We start from the raw sequence: 19522 nt of genomic DNA on the forward strand, positions 1-19522 counted from the left end.
CGCGAGACAAACGCGAAAAGGACCGAAAACGCGAAGACAGGAGCCTGGGCGGACCTGGGCGGGGCAGAATGGGGAAGGGTCAACGCCGGGACGTAACGGGCTGTGGGCTGGGGGAGGCGAGCGGGAAGGGAGTTGCGGGCGCTCGTCGGGGGCTCTGGGACTCGAGCTCCGCTTATGAGGTCAGTGAAGCCGACGCGCTGGGAGGAGGGCGGCGGAGCCCCCGGACGCGGGTGTTGCGAGGCTGGCGGAGGGGCGGGACGGGACGGGAAATGGGACGGAGAACTAGGACCGGGGGAGGAGGAACGAGGGGGCGTCGGCGTTGGAAGCCGGAGGCGGCCCGACAGGGATCGTTTCCTTCCGGAGAGGAGGCCGGCTCTGGACCTAGGCGCGGGCGGGGGGCGTCCAAGGGCGGGTGGCCGGGAAATACCGCGGCCCGCGCTTCCCCCGGCTGGCAGCGGTGGTGCTCGTGGCTCCTCCTCCGGGCCAGTCCGGAGCTCGGCGGCGGGGGGAGCGAGGGCGGGGGCTCGGGAAGGAGGGAGGAGGGAGGGACCAGGCGCGCCAGTGACAGGGTGGCAGCCTAGGAGCGGACGCCTTGCCGCCGCCGCCGCTCCACCTCCTCCTCCTGCAGCTCCTCTCGCTGCCGCCGCCGGGAGAAGTTTCACTCCCGACCCTCGCTCGGAGCGGGAAGCTCGGCCGGCAGCTGCAACGCGCCGCCGGCTAGGCGCACGGAGCGTTCCGACCCGGAGGCGGCGTCAGAGCTTGGGCTGCGGGCGGCGGCCGGGGCTGGGGGCGTTGAGGCGGAGGAGGGGCGGGTGTGAAGCGGAAGACCCTTGCGCAGCGCCGCAGCCGCTCAGCCAGCGTCAGCGCCCGGGGCAGCCGCGATGGCCGTGCGCTCCCGCCGCCCGTGGATGAGCGTGGCATTGGGGCTGGTGCTGGGCTTCACTGCCGCGTCTTGGCTCATAGCCCCCAGAGTGGCCGAGCTGAGCGAGAGGAAGAGACGCGGTTCCAGCCTCTGCTCCTACTACGGCCGCTCGGCCGCTGGCGCCGGCGCGCAGCAGCCGCTCCCCCAGCCTTCTGCCCGGCAGTGGCCGGAGCAGTCGCCGCCCCCAGCGCGCCAGGAGCTCCAGGGGCCGCAGCTGCCTGAAGCAGCGCCGGGGGTAACCAGTTTTCGCAGCAGCCCCTGGCAGCAGCCACCTCCGCTGCAGCAGCGGCGGCGAGGACGCGAGCCCGAAGGCGCGACGGGGCTCCCCGGAGCCCCTGTGGCCGAAGGGGAACCTGAGGAGGAGGATGGAGGCGCGGCTGGGAAGCGCAGAGGCGGTCGGCCGGGGAGTAGCCACAACGGCAGCGGGGACGGGGGCGCCGCCGCCCGGAGCTCCCGACCCCGGGATTTCCTGTACGTGGGGGTGATGACCGCGCAGAAGTACCTGGGCAGCCGCGCTCTGGCAGTGCAACGGACCTGGGCGCGATTTATCCCTGGCCGTGTGGAGTTTTTTTCCAGCCAGCAGCCCCCCAACGCTGGGCTTGGCCACCCCCCGCCACCCCTGCCTGTCATCGCGCTGCCTGGGGTGGACGACTCCTACCCTCCCCAGAAAAAGTCCTTCATGATGATCAAGTACATGCACGACCACTACCTGGACAAGTATGAATGGTTCATGCGCGCCGACGACGATGTCTACATTAAAGGTGACCTCCCAGCCCCTGCTGTCCCGTCTCTCCGCCTCCCCGACTCCTTTCTCTGCAGCCTGCCCCAATCCCTGCCCAGCCCCTATCCCTGGCCAGCCCCTCTCTGCTTTTCTGCCAGCACGTGCTCCGGGCTTCTGCAGCCCCCAGCCGGTCGCTCCCCCACACCGGCTCGCCTCCGCCCACGATTCCTAGTCCACTCCTCCTCCTCTCCTGCGGCCTGGACCCTCCTCGCACCTGCCCAGCTTTTTTTAGCCTTCCTCACTCTTGCTGCTCTGGTTTCCGCCCATCTCTTGCTACTACTCTTTACAGTGTAGGAAGGCGAGGAAAGGGACTTCGGGGTTAAGCCTGAGGCTGTTCCCACTTTACACTGCTCTGAAAGCCCCAGGTGGTGGTAGTTTCCCTAATCGGTCCAAAGGGGCGTGTCCTCGGTGGAGAAAGGGAGGGTGGAGGATGCAGGTGGGAGCCAGTTTGGAGATCGGTTATCTTGATTATCCCCCTATCCTTTTGTTTTTACTGGATGAAGCTTAGTTTTGGAACTGGTGAGATTGAGGAATCATCTTCGCTGTCCCACACCCTTCTCTGTGCGTTTCCTTTCCTTCTGCACCACCCGCTGCTCAATGGGAGTCCTTGAGCACCCCAGCCGCTTTCTCGCACAGCTCTTTCCAGCCACCGCAGTGCAGCCTCAAGCAGTTCCTTACGCCCCCGGCAACAACTCAGTAAAACCCTGAGGGGATGGCTGTATTGACAGGAATTGGTGGTGGGGGAAAAGGGGACAGCGCCCGCTAATCATCCAGGCCCTAGGAGCTCCAAGCTGTACTAGCACACACTAGGCTGGATCCTTTCCAGTCCATCTTGGTAGTTGCGGCGTTAAGCAGGGGCTGGGAAGTCCTTCCCCAAACCACGCGCAGCCCTAGCACGAGAAAACTTTGTCCGTTTTAAAAGAGGCGCGGTCCTTCACCCTGCGTGTGAGTGGCTCTGGCCAGAGATTGCTAAACTGAGCAGAGGAATGTTCCTTAGAGCGGGAGGAAATCTTTACAGTCTTGCTCTTTGCGGAGAGGAACACAAGGGAAGTAGCTAGGTCGTGTTGAAGGAGGGCTCCCTGTGTGTGTGTTTGCTTTTTTATTTTTATTTATTAATTTTTTTTGGCTGCCTTGGGTCTTCTTTGCTGTGCGGGCTTTCTTTAGTGGCGACCAGGGGCTACTCTTCGTTGCGAGCGCCGTCTTCTCATTGCCGTGGCTTCTCTTGTTGCGGAGCCCGGGCCCTAGGCACGTGGGCTTCAGTAGTTGTAGCACTCCGGCTCAGCAGCTGTGGCACAGGGGCCTAGTTGCTCCACCGCATGTAGGATCCTCCAGGACAGGGGGCTCGAACCCATGTCTCCTGCATTGGCGGGCGGATTCCTAACCACTGAGCCACCATGGAAGCCCCTCCCTGTGTTTCTTTCCACATTTCCTGGCTTCTTGGTCAAAGGGGGGCAGCCCTTACTTAGTTTACACCACTCTAATTGTAGCCTCATTGCTTTCTCCTGATTCAGGTAGTATCTTTTACATACTCAAGGAAAAACAAATAAATAAAGAAGACCCCCCCCCCAAAAAAAAACTGTCCCATTTTGGTAATGACTGAGTGTGTAGAGTTAATAACTAGAGATTTCTTGGGTTTGGGTTGAGAGGAGTGAAATCCTTAGAGATGGTTGGCAGAGAAAATACTGATAATTAGATACGAAAATAATGAATTGGATAAGTTGATACAAATATTTTAAAAAGATTGCATTCCTGGTGATTGCAGTATCTTATAGGTAGGCATAAGTTATGTAGACATCTATAATTGATAGATCCACTGTCTTATAGTCCCCCTGTCTTCTGTGTCTCTTTAAAATCACAAAGGTTTCCTGGCAGAAGTTTGCCACACTTTGCAGACAATTTCCAAAATGCCTTAACAGCATCCACTTCTGTCATATCTTTTAGTGCTTTGAAAGATTGTCCTTCAGAACATTGAAATGCCATATTCTTTCCATTTCTATTAAGAATGAAAGGCATTTTGTATTAAGAACCCAATAATAGTCAGCTGAAACTCACTGAAATCGAAGGGGCATGGCATAGGATCAAGATAATGACTGCAGATGCTGTGCTCATCAAAAATGATAGTAGAAATGCTGACTGGGAATGTAAAGAAGGTGACTACTTATTCCAGTATATCACTTGGTAGAGTACGAAATGCTTTGGAACTGTTTTAGTTACAGAACTTTATTTTAAAATTGTTTTTTCTGATGAACTTACTAACAAATGTTAATTTTTTCCTAAAAGGGTACTTTCCAAAGTTCCAAAGTGTTATATTTCAAGGCAAGTTTGATATTCTCTCTCTCTCTCTCTATGTATGTATGTATATACACACACATACTTATATGTATACACACACCTTTTGGGTTGTATATGACTTGAGTTTAGTTCTGGACAAAACACTAAACTAAATCAATTATCAGGGTATCAGTGGTCTGCCAATGAGGGCTCAATATTAATATTATATTTCTGAGAATTTTTTCACTACTTCATACATGCTAAGAGACCTGTCTTTATTCTCCTTGTCATTATTTCACCTTTAGAAAATATCTGATATCGGTCATCAGACTGAAGGTTTTTCATTGACTAGGTTGATTAAATTTTATTATAATTTAACAAGAACTGAGTGTAGAGTTAAAAACTAGAGATTTCTTGGGTTTGGGTTGAGAGGAGTGAAATCCTTAGAGATGGTTGGCAGAGGAAATATTGATAATTAGATATGAAAATAATGATTGGGTAATTTGATACAAACATTTAAAAAAGATTGCATTCCTGGTGAATGCAGTATCTTATAGGTGGATAGATAGGTATATGTGATGAAAATTTTATTATAATTTAAAAATTAGTATTTTTAAACTAATGGAATATTCAAAGAGGTTTTCCTTCTTTTCAATTGTGTAAGACTTGTGGGGAGTTTATGCACAATATTGGAAGTTCTTTCCCTTGCTTGGTGTGTTATAAATGATTATGAAATTACGAAAAGGAGTGATTGTTGCCTTTCTTTTTGTAGGTGATAAGTTGGAAGAGTTTCTTAGATCACTGAATAGCAGCAAGCCCCTCTACCTGGGCCAGACTGGCCTGGGGAATATTGAAGAACTCGGAAAGCTGGGGCTGGAGCCTGGGGAGAACTTCTGCATGGGAGGACCTGGAATGATCTTCAGTCGCGAGGTTCTCAGGAGGATGGTGCCACATATTGGTGAATGCCTCAGAGAAATGTACACGACTCACGAGGACGTGGAAGTAGGAAGGTGTGTTCGACGTTTTGGTGGGACTCAGTGTGTCTGGTCTTATGAGGTAAGACTTGCGCTGTGATGAAAATGTTCTCGTATTACAGGTGGGTGACAATTTACAGTCTGGGGCAGTGATTCTCTTTATTCTCTCTGTATCTTTGTATTTGCTTGAAAATGATAGCAACAGCCAGTGATGGACACAAGGGCGATTGTGGGAGATGCCTTTCTTATCAGAGCTGAGGCCTGTCTGAGGCTTTCTTATTAGCGTGACCCGTAACTTTAAGCAGCAGCTTATGTATATAGTCACATCTCTGGAAGATGCTACTTCCGCTTTATTTCCTTTATTGGTGTTTATATACATGTATATCCGTTTCCTGTCTCTAACAAGAGGATTAATTCTGTTCTCTTAGGGTGTAGCTTTTAGCATTTCGTCCTTTGTTTGTTGTTATTTTGGTTAGGTATATAATCGCATCTCTTTGTTTTCAAATAGTTAAACTCTGTCGTTTCTTGGAAGATTCTTATGTGGAAATTTAACATACATTTTTAAAGCATAGGAAAAATTAACTCATAATGTTATATCACTTATAATAGACTTATTCACAAAACTTTAAAAGGCATGATTATGTGGAAAAACAGAAGTTCTGAAGATGTTAAGTAACTGCTTAATATTATGACTGGTTCTCTAAAATTTTGTTTTGTGTCTGCCGTCATTCCATTTTCTCAACCGCACCCATTATTTAAATAATCTGAGTTATGAACTGTTGTTTTATTGTAGTAATTCATTTTATGAAATAATCTGAGGTTTTTTCCTTCAGAAATTGGTTTTGAAATGAAAAGCAATTGCATTTAAAACAGTTTTCCTGAAAGTTAATCTTAGTATAAGTTACTTAACACTTAAATGATATATTGCAGTTTTCACTACAGTTTGGTTTTCAAGTGGTTAGAGTTAAATGATTTCTCAGTATTGAAGAAACATTTTATGAAAACTTGTTCCCTGTGAAGTCATTATAGCTCAAGATTACACAGTCCCATTCATGTTTCTTTTAGAAATGTAATCCCACTTTCCTTAATTTAGCTTTCTTTTTTATGCATCATGATATTTATACTATGGGGAAGTATTTATATTTATTACAGAAAGTAAGAATATAACTAGTTACTTGGAATATGTGCTATGCAAATTTAAAATTATTACATACCTTATTCCTTTTATTGATAGAAACTAATTTTCTTTTATAAAACCAACTTACGTATACCTTTAGAATAAAAATGTAGATAAGCACATTATAGTTTAAAAATAGGTAATTTAATAAACTCAATAAAAAAGATTTGTCTCTCCAGTTAATATAAAACTAATTGGAAGGCAAAAAAAATACTTTATATGGAAAACACAGTCAGTTGATATTTGCTTACATGAAAATATTATTTTTCAGACATTGTCTCTGTATGGATGAGTAAAAAAATCATATTTTAAATAAAGATGGAAAATTATTCTATTTTATCTGATGGTTTATTGCCTTAACATCACATAGAAAGTTTTAACAAACCTTTTATGTCCTTCCATTCAAGTTTTCATTGATTCTGCTGTGAAGGTACAGTCCTCACATAGCAGCCTGCCCATTCCTGATCCAAGACAGTAAAATATGCTCAGGTGACCTACATGCTCAAGAATTGATTTACTATTTTATTTATAATATAGGCATTTGTTCTGGTTAAAGGGGAGTTAATAGTAGATCTGCACCCTCTCTGTTAGAATAAGTGGAATCTTAGATCTTTTCATTAATTGACATAAAAGAAGAGACAAAGGGAACTCCAAGTCTTGTAGGATATAACTTTATGATCACCATATTTACATGAACTTTTGGCAATACATTTGAATTTTAGACTGACAGTTTCCCATCACTAACTTCAGAATCTGTGTGAAAAAAATAATTTCTACATTTTTTCCTAGCATTAGAAAATGGTATCTTCTAAAGGAATACTGTTTCAGAATGTTGACTTTATATTTTGCTAAGCAATTACATAGAATTTACTTTATTGTGGAATTTCAATCTTTAAAGGAGCTATTTAAACAACATTTATTTTAGAGGTGGCATTGATTTAATCCTAACCCTGACCCTAACCCTAACCCTGAGTCTTATTTAAAGGAATAATGGAAAATTTCTTTACCAAGGAATATATTAAATAGTATCTGTTAATAAATTTAGTAAAAATAAGTATACAATTAAATTATATCTAAGCATTTTAACATTAGGGTGTGTTCTATATTTCCTGGACACTGAGTAGGTAGATTGGGGCACAGCCAAACTAGGGCTTTCCATGTCAGGTTTTAGGTTACTTGAAATGTCCAACTATGCTACTGTTCACATTATATGGAAAAATTAATCTATTCCACTCTGGGTTGGCATTCACATAAAGGTGAGATTTCACATCTGGTCATAGAATAAACTATGAAACCCATCAGTAATTTTGTTTCCATATTTCTTTTATAAGAACCGTTTACAACAGAATTTTCTTAAAATTTTGAATTTTCTTTGCTAAACTTTCCATAGCTTTTAGGATTTTGTTTGACTTTTCCTCCTAATAAAATTTCTTGCAGAGTTAACAACGCTGTTACAGAAACATGTTCACAATTTTTGAGTTTGAATAAGTGAAGCATCCTGATGGAATTTTATCTTTTAAAAATGATAAACAGGTTTGCAGATCTTGTAGGAAGAGAATTGGACAAAGATATTACAATTATAGATTGTATAGTTTGTAGCTATTCTTGACTATGAATTACATTATTTGACAATCTAGGAATCTTCTAGTATTCTTTACTGCTGAATTAAAGTCAGCTTTCTCTGTGTATATATACAATTAAGCATAATATTGGCAAGAGGGAGGAGAGGGAAGGAGGGGGAGAGAGAGAGAGAGAGAGACAGAGATAGAGAGACAGAGGGAGATAGAGAGAGGTATAAACTTGAATTTGGGTTTGAGTCACCAGCCTACCACTCATTAGTTTCATTGTCTTTTAAAAATTACTTCTCTGAGCCTTGTTTAATTCAATTGAAAGCAGAGATTGTAATGGTGTCTGCCTCATAGATTTTGTAGAAGATTAAGTGAAACGGTGAAATGATCCATGTAAAGTTCTACATAGTATCTGGCACGTAGTAAATTGTCAATAGGTGTTAGCTCTTATTGTCATAATACTGAATAGATCATGTATGATATTATATATAACATGGTTTCATCAATTTTATTCATTTACTAATTATTATTAATGAGTGATTCATCTATATCAAAAATTCAGATGAAATAAAATTTTTTCCAATGAAAAATACAAGTGTAAGGTTTTTTTGGCAAAGAACAAGAAATGAATATGTTTCAGTATTTTAGAACTATGAGGAATCCAATATTGGTAAAACATAAAACATGGATGACTTTCAGACATGAACTACAAATATTTGCTTCAGTCTTTGAGTATCATATTAAATAACTGATCTTGAGACTGTGGAAAATATTATTTAACAAGTGTTTATTTAATATATGTATTGAAGGAATCTCAAACAGATCAGACTCTTTGTACATTAAAAAAAATTACTGTATGGATTTCTAGGTTAGCCCCCTTTTCTGAATTTCATTGGAATTTTTGGTAGGAAAGGAAGTCAGTAGTATCTCATTCTGCAGTCATTTCACAGGACCACCCTGGAACTTGTCTCTCAAGGCAGCTGGAACCCCCTCCTGATGTTTCCCAGGTGTTTCAGGAAGTGATATATATCAATAGCTTCGGTTCTTCCTCACGATAAGGTCCTGGTGGTCTGGGAAAATATGTCTTGCTTGTTGGCCCCTTGCTCTGTTTCTTCCTCTGTCATCTCTGCCTACTTTTCCTTTCTTCTGTCATTAACGAGCAATAAAATACATTACAAATGCATTTTGGTATGCATTGTTTCTCATCACGTTCTCAGTAAATTAAATGCTCATGACAGGCCAACCTTGATATTCCAAGACGTGACACATAGGGCCCAGGAATGGCTTGACTTCTTCTGAATAAAGAGGGCTTTGGTTGCTGATGGGTCTCAGACAGACTGGTTCTCTCTGTACATGAGACCATTGGAGAGTCAGAATTGAGATTCTTCCTTCCCCACCTAGAGGTAGAAACATCTAGTTTTCAAGGACATATGGCAGACTTCATGGGTTACTGTTACACTCATTTATATCTCAATTGTGTAAGTGTAGATGACTAACTGAAGCATGATCATGATCATGAAAAATTATTCTATGCTTTACACTCTGTGAGTGTTAGAATTTATTGGCACCTACTGTTGGCTAAGTTCACGTTTTTGGTTGAGCACTATCTTGGTTACTGCTTTTCTAGTTATCTGAGCTACAGTCTGGCAGTTTGGGAGGCTGCATATGGCTCTTAAATGTTGTTTGGCACGTGGGGTGTTTTAAGGTTTTCTTGATTTTGTTTTTTGATGCCATTAGCAGAGGCAGGCAGTCTTGAGTCCCTTCATGACCTATTGTTGTGCACCAGCCTGTCCTTGAACATTTAGTTTAACTGCCTGGACCAGGTAGGCATAAGAGTGTTGATATTTTGAGTCAGATAATCCACGTATTGCAAATTTCATTAAAAGATTCTCTAGGAAATGAAGTAATTTTCTAGTGAGGATGAGATGTGTATTTTAAATAGTTTACAGAGAATTAATTTTTTCAAACTTGGCGGTTTAGAGTTGTAAATCGTATAATACAGTTACACTTTCTTTGTTATAGGTATTTTTTAGTAAATTACTAGACTAGTGAGGAGTAGAAAGTTCTCACTGTTGAAAAATTATTTGTACAATTCACTTTCATTCTGTCTTAGCAGAATTGAAAGTTCCTTTTCTTTGGTTTTTGTTTTAATGAGATCACTTACATTAAAGCATTAAAATAATTTCAATGATTCTTCTTCTGCCTGTGAGGGAGTTTTGCATTTCTTCCATCTAAGAGTCATTTTCAGAATAGTGTGTATTTATCTTTTTAATGTTAGCAGTTAAATGGAGCCAAAAAATATGTATCTTTATTTTGTCTAATTAAATGTTTCAAAGAAAACATTTCCATGTTGATGGAAATATTTCTCGGTGGTTTAAAAAATCATTTCTTATGACTAAACAGATTTTTAATAGATTTCTTAAAGAGTTAATTTCACACCAGAATGTCTTATGTCTAATCTTGGCCCCCTGAAGGCTATAAACACCCTAGAAAATTACATTATTTCACAAAAAATATATTTCATATATTTCACAATATATCTTTTTTCACAAAAGGATATGTTCTGGTAGTGTTTCCCTGGGCTTGTAATACCAGAGAACTATACCATAAAAAATTTAACTACGTATAAATTCTTTGTAACATAACCATTAAAGTTAAAATGTCTGTCCCATTCTTATAGGGCTGTTACACATCCTTCCTGGCTTCTTTCTATTACTTATGAGCTTCCCTTTTCTGTAATGCTAATTTTACTGTATCATGAACATGGTTTATGCCCCTAACGTATATTAATATCTATGGAAGGGCTTCCCTGGTGGTGCAGTGGTTGAGAATCCGCCTGCCGATGCAGGGGACACGGGTTCGTGCCCCGGTCCGGGAAGATCCCACATGCCGCGGAGCGGCTGGGGCCGTGAGCCATGGCCGCTGAGCCTGTGCATCCGGAGCCTGTGCTCCGCAACGGGAGAGGCCACAGCAGTGAGAGGCCTGTGTACCGCAAAAAAAAAAAAAAAAAAAAAAAAATCTATGGAAAAAGTATAAGGCTGGGATTTTTACCTAAAATTAAGCCCTTCAAAAATTCAGTCTTTTCTTGGTTCTAATTCAGTCATATTTAGTTTTTAACTTAACTAAAAGCAGTGAGCTTCTCACACCTACTCTTCCCACCCCCATTCCACTTGTCAGATGAAATCATCCTGCACTGATTTTATGAAATCTCCTTTCTGCCACACTGCTTCCTTCATTGTACAAAATAAAATTGCATTGTGAGTTGAAGGACAAACTAGGTACAGTTTCTCCATGTTTTGTAGTCTTAGCTAGTCTGTTTTCATTAACTAATGCCTTACCACCTGAATTCTGACAATGTGTGTTTTCCAACAGTTGTGAAAAATGCAAAGTTTGGAAGATGCTTCCATGCAATTTGAAATGAGTTCCATGATAACATAAACACTCATATTAGTTAAAAACTTTGAATACTCTTCCTCCTTAATTGATCAAAAGTATTCTAATTTCCTGAAAAAATTCCAAGTCAGTTTTCTACTTCCACTTCCTTTGTCTTGGTTTCCAAAAAGCTATGTGAGAAACATTCATTTCAATCTCTTTTCTAGCTAGTGAATTAATGAATTAGTGCTCAACATACAAAAAAATGTAACTTCATATAACTGTACTGCATTTTACTTTGACTATAGCATGTTACTTCTTTTGCACAAAATATATTAAAAGTAACTTTTAATAAGGTGTTTAAGCTAAACATAAACTTCATTAAAATAAAATCAGTGTCTTGAATCATATGAGTCATTATTTGATATTACTGAGCAATAGGAAAACATGTAAACTGAAAAATTGAGGGGTTGCAGTTCGTCAGAATTCTCATGCTCTTTTCATTTACTGTCCTATTAAACAATACTCTAGTTAAGGCTTAACCACAAATAAATCAGTCTGAGTCATGACATACATTTAATGTTAGCCTGTCTTGCAAAGGTGTTGGACATTTATAGTACAAAAAGCATGTTACAAGTTTCTAAATGAACTGAATCAAAATAATATATTTATTTAAAAAATTCAGCTGGCATTGTTTTGGGAACTAATGAATGAAATGGATTTCTTAATATTCTGAGATTTTAAAATCTTCACTCACCATTTATAATTTTGAAAGCTGTGTCCCTCATTCTTCACAGTTGGTGGTAGTTGAACTCTTTATTATCCCTTTCTGTTTCATTTATTTTTATTGTAGAGCTATTTATTTATAGAGTGGATGGTTTAAATAAATATACAGATTAATAAAAGTAACATACAATAAAATAAAATTAAAATGTGAAGAAATAAGGAAAAAGGAAGACATATATAGAAAAATAAGAAAAAAAAAAAGGGAAAATACATGTTGAGTTCCTTTTTTCCTGGCATTAAAGAGAACCCTAGCTTGACTTGATACTAAGACCTGGGAGAAATCTTCCCCATGGAGCAGACAGGGGTTCTGAGGGATCACATACTCAGCACCACTTCTTTGATAAGTAGAATAGCATGATTTGCTTGGCTGTTTCTAATAAATTCCCTCAATATAAATGAAGACTGTAATGCAGAAGGGCAATTCTTCAGGAGGAATTCTACTTGGAGACAATGCAGTTATGGTCAGGTACACCATTGTTGGATAACTTTCATGATTGTATTTTAAAATTCAGAATACTTTTTAGAGAGCCGTCTATGGGTATTACTTCTCAGGCAAATGTTTTATATTAGGTTGGCAACAGGAAATTTGAATTATGCATATTCTCTGGTGAAAACCCAGAGTGTAGCCATTGTGTCCTTGATTAAGGGAAGATCTGTGGTTGTGCTTTGCTCAGCAAGAGGAAGGTAGAGACACCAGCTACAAATGGAGAAATCAAACCAGATCATGGACCAGATGGTGACCCCACCCGAGGAGCCCTGAGTCAGGCCCAAGAGAATTCCTAACAACTCGACCTTGAGTTATCAGTGTGGTTACCTAGCTTTTGAGCTAATTATTAGAAGTGTCTTTTTTTCATAAATTTAATAATTATACTTATATAAATAATTAAATATTTATTAATTTATTAATACATTTACTGTATAATTTAATTTTAATGTAAATTTTGCATGCACAGATTAAAATATTTAAAGATCAACTTTTTTTTTTTTTTTTTTTTTTTTTTTTTTTTTTTTGCTTTATGTGGGCCTCTCACTGTTGTGGCCTCTCCCATTGCGGAGCACAGCCTCCAGACGCGCAGGCTCAGCGGCCACGGCTCACGGGCCCAGCCGCTCCGCGGCACGTGGGATCTTCCCAGACCGGGGCATGAACCCGTGTCCCCTGCATCGGCAGACGGACTCGCAACCACTGCGCCACCAGGGAAGCCCAAAGATCAACATTTTAATGATGAAACAATGTTTTAATAATCTAATAGTCTATTATTCAAAAATAAATTTTAAATGAAATAAAGTTATTTAATATTCATGATGAGTATCTTAAAATGTGAAAAAATATATAGGGTGAAAATGAATTTAAGTATTCTGCTTTAGAATTCAGTCATCTCACATCTTAAAAGCCAGTTGATTTCATTTGCTTAAATACATTTATTGAGCACGTCCTATAAGCAGTGGACACACAGACCTTCCTTTTCCTCATGGAGCCCCCAGGGAGGAGAACTCAAGCTTCTAACCAATCTCTGCTTTCACATCTGATACAGAGTTGGGTCTCCCATCTCTGTCATCCTTCTCAATATTTTTCCTTCTAAGTCATGAAAGCTCCAATTGAGTCCAACATTGGTACCTGTCTTGGAACTAGGATCAAATGATTCTTATTTTAATTTTCTTAAGTGAGCATCTTCCTCTCGTTTGTATTACTGTCTCCTGAAGAGGAGAAAACCAAAGACGTGTTTAGTAATTTTATGGCATATTAATATATTTTGTGCCTGTTATATAGCACAGAACACCAGGATTTTTTAAAAATTTATTTAATTTAATTTATTTTTTTAGGATTTTTTTAAAAAATTAAGTCTGGAACTATACTACCTGGCTTCAAATCCCAGCTCTGCCATTCACTAGCTGAATGGCCTTAGTCAAGTTACTTAACTTCTCCGTGCCTTAGTTTCCTTATCTGTCGAATGGATATAACAACAGTACTTTCCTCACAAAACTGTTGTGAAGGTTAAATGAGTTAATGTATATAGCAGCACTCAGAATAATACCCAGCAGTGTTAAGCATTCTGTAACTGTTAGCTATTTTTGTAGAAGCAGAATGGCATAAAATAGTGCCAACTTTACAGAGCCATTGTGAGGAATAAAAAGGTCAAGGTATTAGAAGCCCTTAGAATAATGCTTGACATGTACTAATTCCTATATAACTGTTAACTATTATTAATATTTTCCAATTTACAATGTTCATATTCTTTTTTTCCTCTCATGGGAAAGAAATAATGTTGACTGGAAAGTGGTTATTGCAACTGCCTTCTGAAAGCTGGGCTTTGCTGTAGTAGGGAGGGTGCTGATTCAGTGGTTCTCTGTCCTGACTATACAGTGGAGTCCCTTGGGGGACTTTGAAAAAATTCTGATGATGGAACCCATCCCTGACTCATTATAGCAGAGTCTTTTTTACAGGTGAGGCCTGTAGCATGGGTAGTGTTAAAAACTTCCCAGGTGATTCTAATGTGGCTCTAGGGTTTAGACCTTTGTATAAATTATTTTTTATTAATTTTCTGTTTTCAAATATCCAATCCATTATTATTATTATTATTATTATTTTTATTTTTGCTGTATGTGGGCCTCTCACTGTTGTGACCTCTCCCATTGCAGAGCACAGGCTCCGGATGCGCAGGCTCAGTGGCCATGGCTCACGGGCCCAGCCGCTCCATGGCACGTGGGATCTTCCCAGACCGGGGCACGAACCCGTGTCCCCTGCATCGGCAGGCGGACTCTCAACCACTGCGCCACTAGGGAAGCCCCCAATCCATTTTTAACTATTACATAAATGTTATAGTTTCCTTTTGGGAAAAAATTATAGGAAAGGAATCAGCACTTCTGCATTTCTTTCTGTGTCTATTACTGATCTGTTCCAAAAAGTTTGTCACTGGATTTAAAGACAATATGAAGCCATCAATCACAATTGTATGTTTTCTCATGGTCTGATTTTCATGGTTCATATATTACTTTTTTGTTTTAGAAAAATACAAGATTGATTTTAAAACATTTTTAGAAAAAAATACATTGTTTATTCATGAAAGGCTTAAGGTGTTACTGATGGTTTTATTTATTAAATTTGAATAACTATATAGTAATAGAGCTCTTAAAATATAGGTGGAATGTTTTAATTGACTTATTTCCTTTAACAATGACTTTTTGAATTGGAGCTCAAAAGAAAAAATGGTATCAGTGATCCATTTCATTGAGTACAGAAACCAAAACTTACTTAAAAACTTAAATGAATAACTTTGATTTCAGCCAGTTATTCTCAGATATTTCCTTGTCCACTGCTATAGCTGACTGCTATAATGGAGGGAAGTATAAGATACACAGGAATGTAAGGGAAGAAGTTCCCAAGGAAAACAGGAAAATGCAGTGCTTCCTCCAAACTAGAAGTAATGCACAGGGTCATTGCCAGGTGAGTGGGGATACATGGGAAGGCAAAGGTGGAAGGATAGCATAATAGCAAATAGTGTGTTTGATTCAAGCATATCTGGTGGCAGGAGACATGAGGCTCAAAAGCTGTTGGTAGACCTTCATTGTGAAAGGCCCTGTATGTCATCCTCAAAGGTTTAGAGTATACCTTGTAGATCAGTGATTCTTAGAATTAGTGGGGGTGATGTAATTGGTTTAGATCCACTTATTATGGAGCCCATGAATAGTATGTTAAAAATCTTTCTGGGTGATTCTTACGAGCAGTCAGAGTGAAAAATCTGTTCCATAATGGGGAGCTTTGAAGAATTCTTCATAGGTAACCATGATCAGATTACCCTTTAGTGGCTGGAGCACGGAAGGATGGATTGGATGCTCTTGTGCCTAGATAGTGACACAAGACAGTTAGGAGGCTATTGCCCCAGACCAAATGAGAGGTGAGTCTTCATCAAAGAGTCAAAGTGGAAGTGGAGGTGAGGAGAAGGAATTGAGAGGTAGTGAGGAGTGAGAATTGACCAAAGTAGGTGATTGGTGAGGTGTAAGGGTAGAATGGGGGAAAGTTTAGGTGACTCCTAGGTTTTGGACTCAGGTGATGGTATTATAATATTCCTAGCAATAGGGAGTAATGGAAGAAGAGTAGTTTTCGGTGATTGGTGTATTTGAGGCATGGGCAGAGAAGAAATGACTTCTATTTTGGGTACATTGAGTCTCACTCATCATTCATTTATTCAGCAAATACTTACTGAGCACCTGATACTCCAGGCACTTTTCTAGGAGCAGAAGTTATAGCAGTCACAATGAAAGAATAAATAGACAAAAGTCCTTGCCTTATTTTCTAGAGGGGAAAGACAATTAATAAGGGAGGGGCTAAGGGATGCAGGATGATGGGTGTGCAGTTTTAAATAGGATTGTTTGGTGGGCCTCACTGAGAAGATGATATTTGAGCCATGCAGATATCTGAGGGAGAAGCCTTCCAGCCAAAAACAGTAGGTGGACAAGTCCCCAGGAATATGTATTTGGCAGGTCAAGAACTAGCCAGAAGGCAAGAGAAACTAGAGTTGAGAAGGTGCTGGGAGAGTAGTAAAATGTGAGATCAGAGAGGAAAAGGGGTGAGAGATGATGGGTCAGGTATCATATATGGCTTTGTAGCCCTTTGTAAATACTTGAAAAGTGAGGCCCACATAGCTTGAACAACTTTCCCAGATTACATAGGCAGGAGTATTGCTCTGTGTCAGACTGCATGTTGATTATATACATACCAATTATGTGTATTATATCATATTTAGTATAAATGTATATCTGTATACATAAAACATTTCTTAATGTATGGGCTTGTGAAGACATTTAATGGGGAGTCACAGGGGTGCTTTATTACTCAAAGGCCAGTAAGTGGATAATGAGCATAAAGCATAATAAATGTTAAGTTATGAATTTGGACTTCCAATTATTGTGTGATTTACCAGATCTTTTATGCAATATTTTATGTCATTGTGTAGATTTTTGCAATAAAACTGCAAAACAAATTTTGGGTCATTAAAGCATATGGCATGGAACTTTATCGTATAGTATTATTTGGCAGTGGAACAAGTTCTTTTCCTTGAAAATTTAGTTGATAATTTTAGATAGCAGTTTATTGCATATTTACATGACATCATTTGTTATACCTGGAGGTTATTCTTATAGAATCATCTTATAACATTTCTATCTGAAATGGTTTTAGATCAATGTTCCACATCTCTTAGGATACGTCTTCCTTTGTCAAACTGGAGTTTCAGATTTATTAACATATAATTCTGTTTTGTGTCTTAATTAATTGCACTGTAGGTGCTTCTGCTACAAGTAGATTTATAGCAGGATAATTTTAGATTAATTACATAGCATATAAATCCATCATCCCCATATAATTGCTTACATTAAGATTCATGTGTTTACCTTATGGTTGTTTAAAATTCTGCATTTCTCTTATTTAACCTATATCTTGTCTTGGTTTCCCTCTTTTAAATTAAATATTCTTAAAGATTTACAAAGTTGTGGTCAAATTACAGAAAGAATAACTCTTAACTTTGGAAAGTCTGTATAGAGACCCACCACAGTCAAATAATCTTTGTTAATCAGTATTTGTTCTTCTGACAATATATTTTATAGTAGTGTTTGTGAATGTTTATTTTCATTGGTTGTAAGTGTGTAACTGACGATTACTTTTGCTAGTATACACATTTGTTACACATGCATTACCATATTTATATATTCAATCGAGTAAATTCTACATATGGATTGTCTAACAATCAATTGTAAAAATAATTTCAAGTCCATTATAATTGATTTGTTTTTTCATTTAAAGACATTTAACAGTATACCGTAAATTAATTTTTTGAAACCTAAGCAATATAATGAATAGCATTGTATTAATTGAAACACATAATCATTATAATATAATTATGATAGTTTTATAATAAAACAAAATTCTTGAATCAGACCCTATAAATGTAGGCATTTTCAATGAGGTCCTGTAAGTCCATAATTTAAATAAATTTGATTTTTCCGTCCTTTTTTCTATCTAACTTCTAATTTTCTTAATCTTAACTAAATTTTAATTTTCTGTCCTTTATTTCCCTAGTATTTCTTTGTTTTCTAGAGTTCATAGTGTTCAGATGGTATTATCAGATTTTATTCCACTTCAGTCCATTTTTAGATTGATTCCTTATCTTACAAAATACAACCACAATGACCTAATATTCTGGACACATTATGAAGCTTCATTACACTTTTCTTGGAAAACTAAATTGCTAGATTAAGAGAGAAAATATGACATCTTATTTCTGTTTTGACACTTTTAACAAAGTGTCACATGAAGTAGGTTTTGTGTTCATAGATGCGAATAGAAACCTAGCAAACACTCTCAAAATCGTCAAGGCTTAAAAAACTTAAATCTCATTTGAATTAGACCAAAGTTCCATTTTGTCAAATACATCATTTTGAAGAATTGCTTGGAACAGTTGATAATGAGTGTAATTGATTTTACCAAATTTGGCAAGACAGTTGTAAAATGTGTCTGAAAATACTGGAAGATCTGTTCCATTGCTTTCCAGGTGTTACTGTATAGCACTTATCAGTTTTGTGTAAAGTCTGTAAGTAATAATACTGACAATTCCTGCTTATGTAAAACATTTGTGCTTTTATTTTTTAAAGAGCCCCTTGCTTTCATCTTATTCTTTGTCCAAAGGTAGATTTGTGATTGAAAACACTATGTGAAAAAAATATTTTTGGAGATTTGAGTGATGAATTCCTTTTTTGGTTTTCTGTTTCACCATCCTGTTTTTAAATTTGAGTTTATATGCATGTGTTGATGGGAAATAAACACAGCCATCCTCCACAATTCCTGGGTAAGCTGAATCAAGAGTGACATTAGTGGCATATGATTCTTATGGCCAATTTATATACACTTACAGTCACAGATTTTGGAGTAATAGAAAATTGTGAATACATTTTTTGTTAGCATATTTGCCATGTTTTTTTTTTTTTCTGTAGACTAGAACTACTAATGTGGCTTGGCCAGATTAATCTAGATCTGGATTGAATAGATTTTCTCTTATTTTAAAAATTGATTGGTAGTGCTGGCATCATTTTATACAGCTGTTTTGATCAGAGTTTTTCTTAATGCTATACTTAACTATTGAAGTAAATTTGGATGTGTCTCTGGATCATTTTAATAATTAAGGTATATAGCTTGTGGAGAAAATGGAAGCCAAAACAAGAACTTATCATAGTGTAAAAAGCAGTGTAGACAACCTGATCAAATGCTGATCTGAAGCCTGGTGTGGTTTTATTAATTTCTACTCCATCTCGTTATGAATAAATATGCTAGGAAATGTCTGAAATGTTTAGTATTTTATGATGTTTATGATAAATAATCTAAGCTTTTAAACTTCTCTGGGTATATAATATAATCAAATTAAGCATCAAATTGATTTATATTTATATATAACTGTAAGAATAAACAATTGATCATCAGTTACGTAGCAAGCACTGTACTGGGCTGTAAGGGAGAATGAGTGAGATGAAATTTCCTTTGTCTTATGCTAGAGGTGGACAACAGGCTCATAGCAGTTTTAGTAACTTGCCCAAGGTCACACAGCTAGAGAGCTGTCAGAGTTTAGCTTCAAACTCTGGTTTATTTGATTCCAAAGACCGTATTTTTTTTGAAATGTTACATTC

The 19522-nt window shown here is 39.1% G+C and overlaps 1 protein-coding gene across 1 annotated transcript in view; it reads left to right on the forward strand.

Moving 5' to 3' along the window:
- The first annotated feature begins 560 nt into the window (after positions 1 to 560).
- The window catches only part of CHSY3 (chondroitin sulfate synthase 3), a 299870-nt gene continuing 280908 nt past the window's right edge, over positions 561 to 19522 (forward strand). The window contains exons 1-2 of the mRNA XM_059061816.2: positions 561 to 1683; positions 4747 to 5030. Coding sequence (XP_058917799.1) covers positions 882 to 1683; positions 4747 to 5030 — 1086 coding nt within the window. The 5' untranslated portion in view covers positions 561 to 881. The remainder of the gene's footprint in view (positions 1684 to 4746; positions 5031 to 19522) is intronic.

Source organism: Kogia breviceps, chromosome 4 (genome assembly GCF_026419965.1).
Source record: "Kogia breviceps isolate mKogBre1 chromosome 4, mKogBre1 haplotype 1, whole genome shotgun sequence".
Taxonomy (NCBI): domain Eukaryota; kingdom Metazoa; phylum Chordata; class Mammalia; order Artiodactyla; family Physeteridae; genus Kogia; species Kogia breviceps.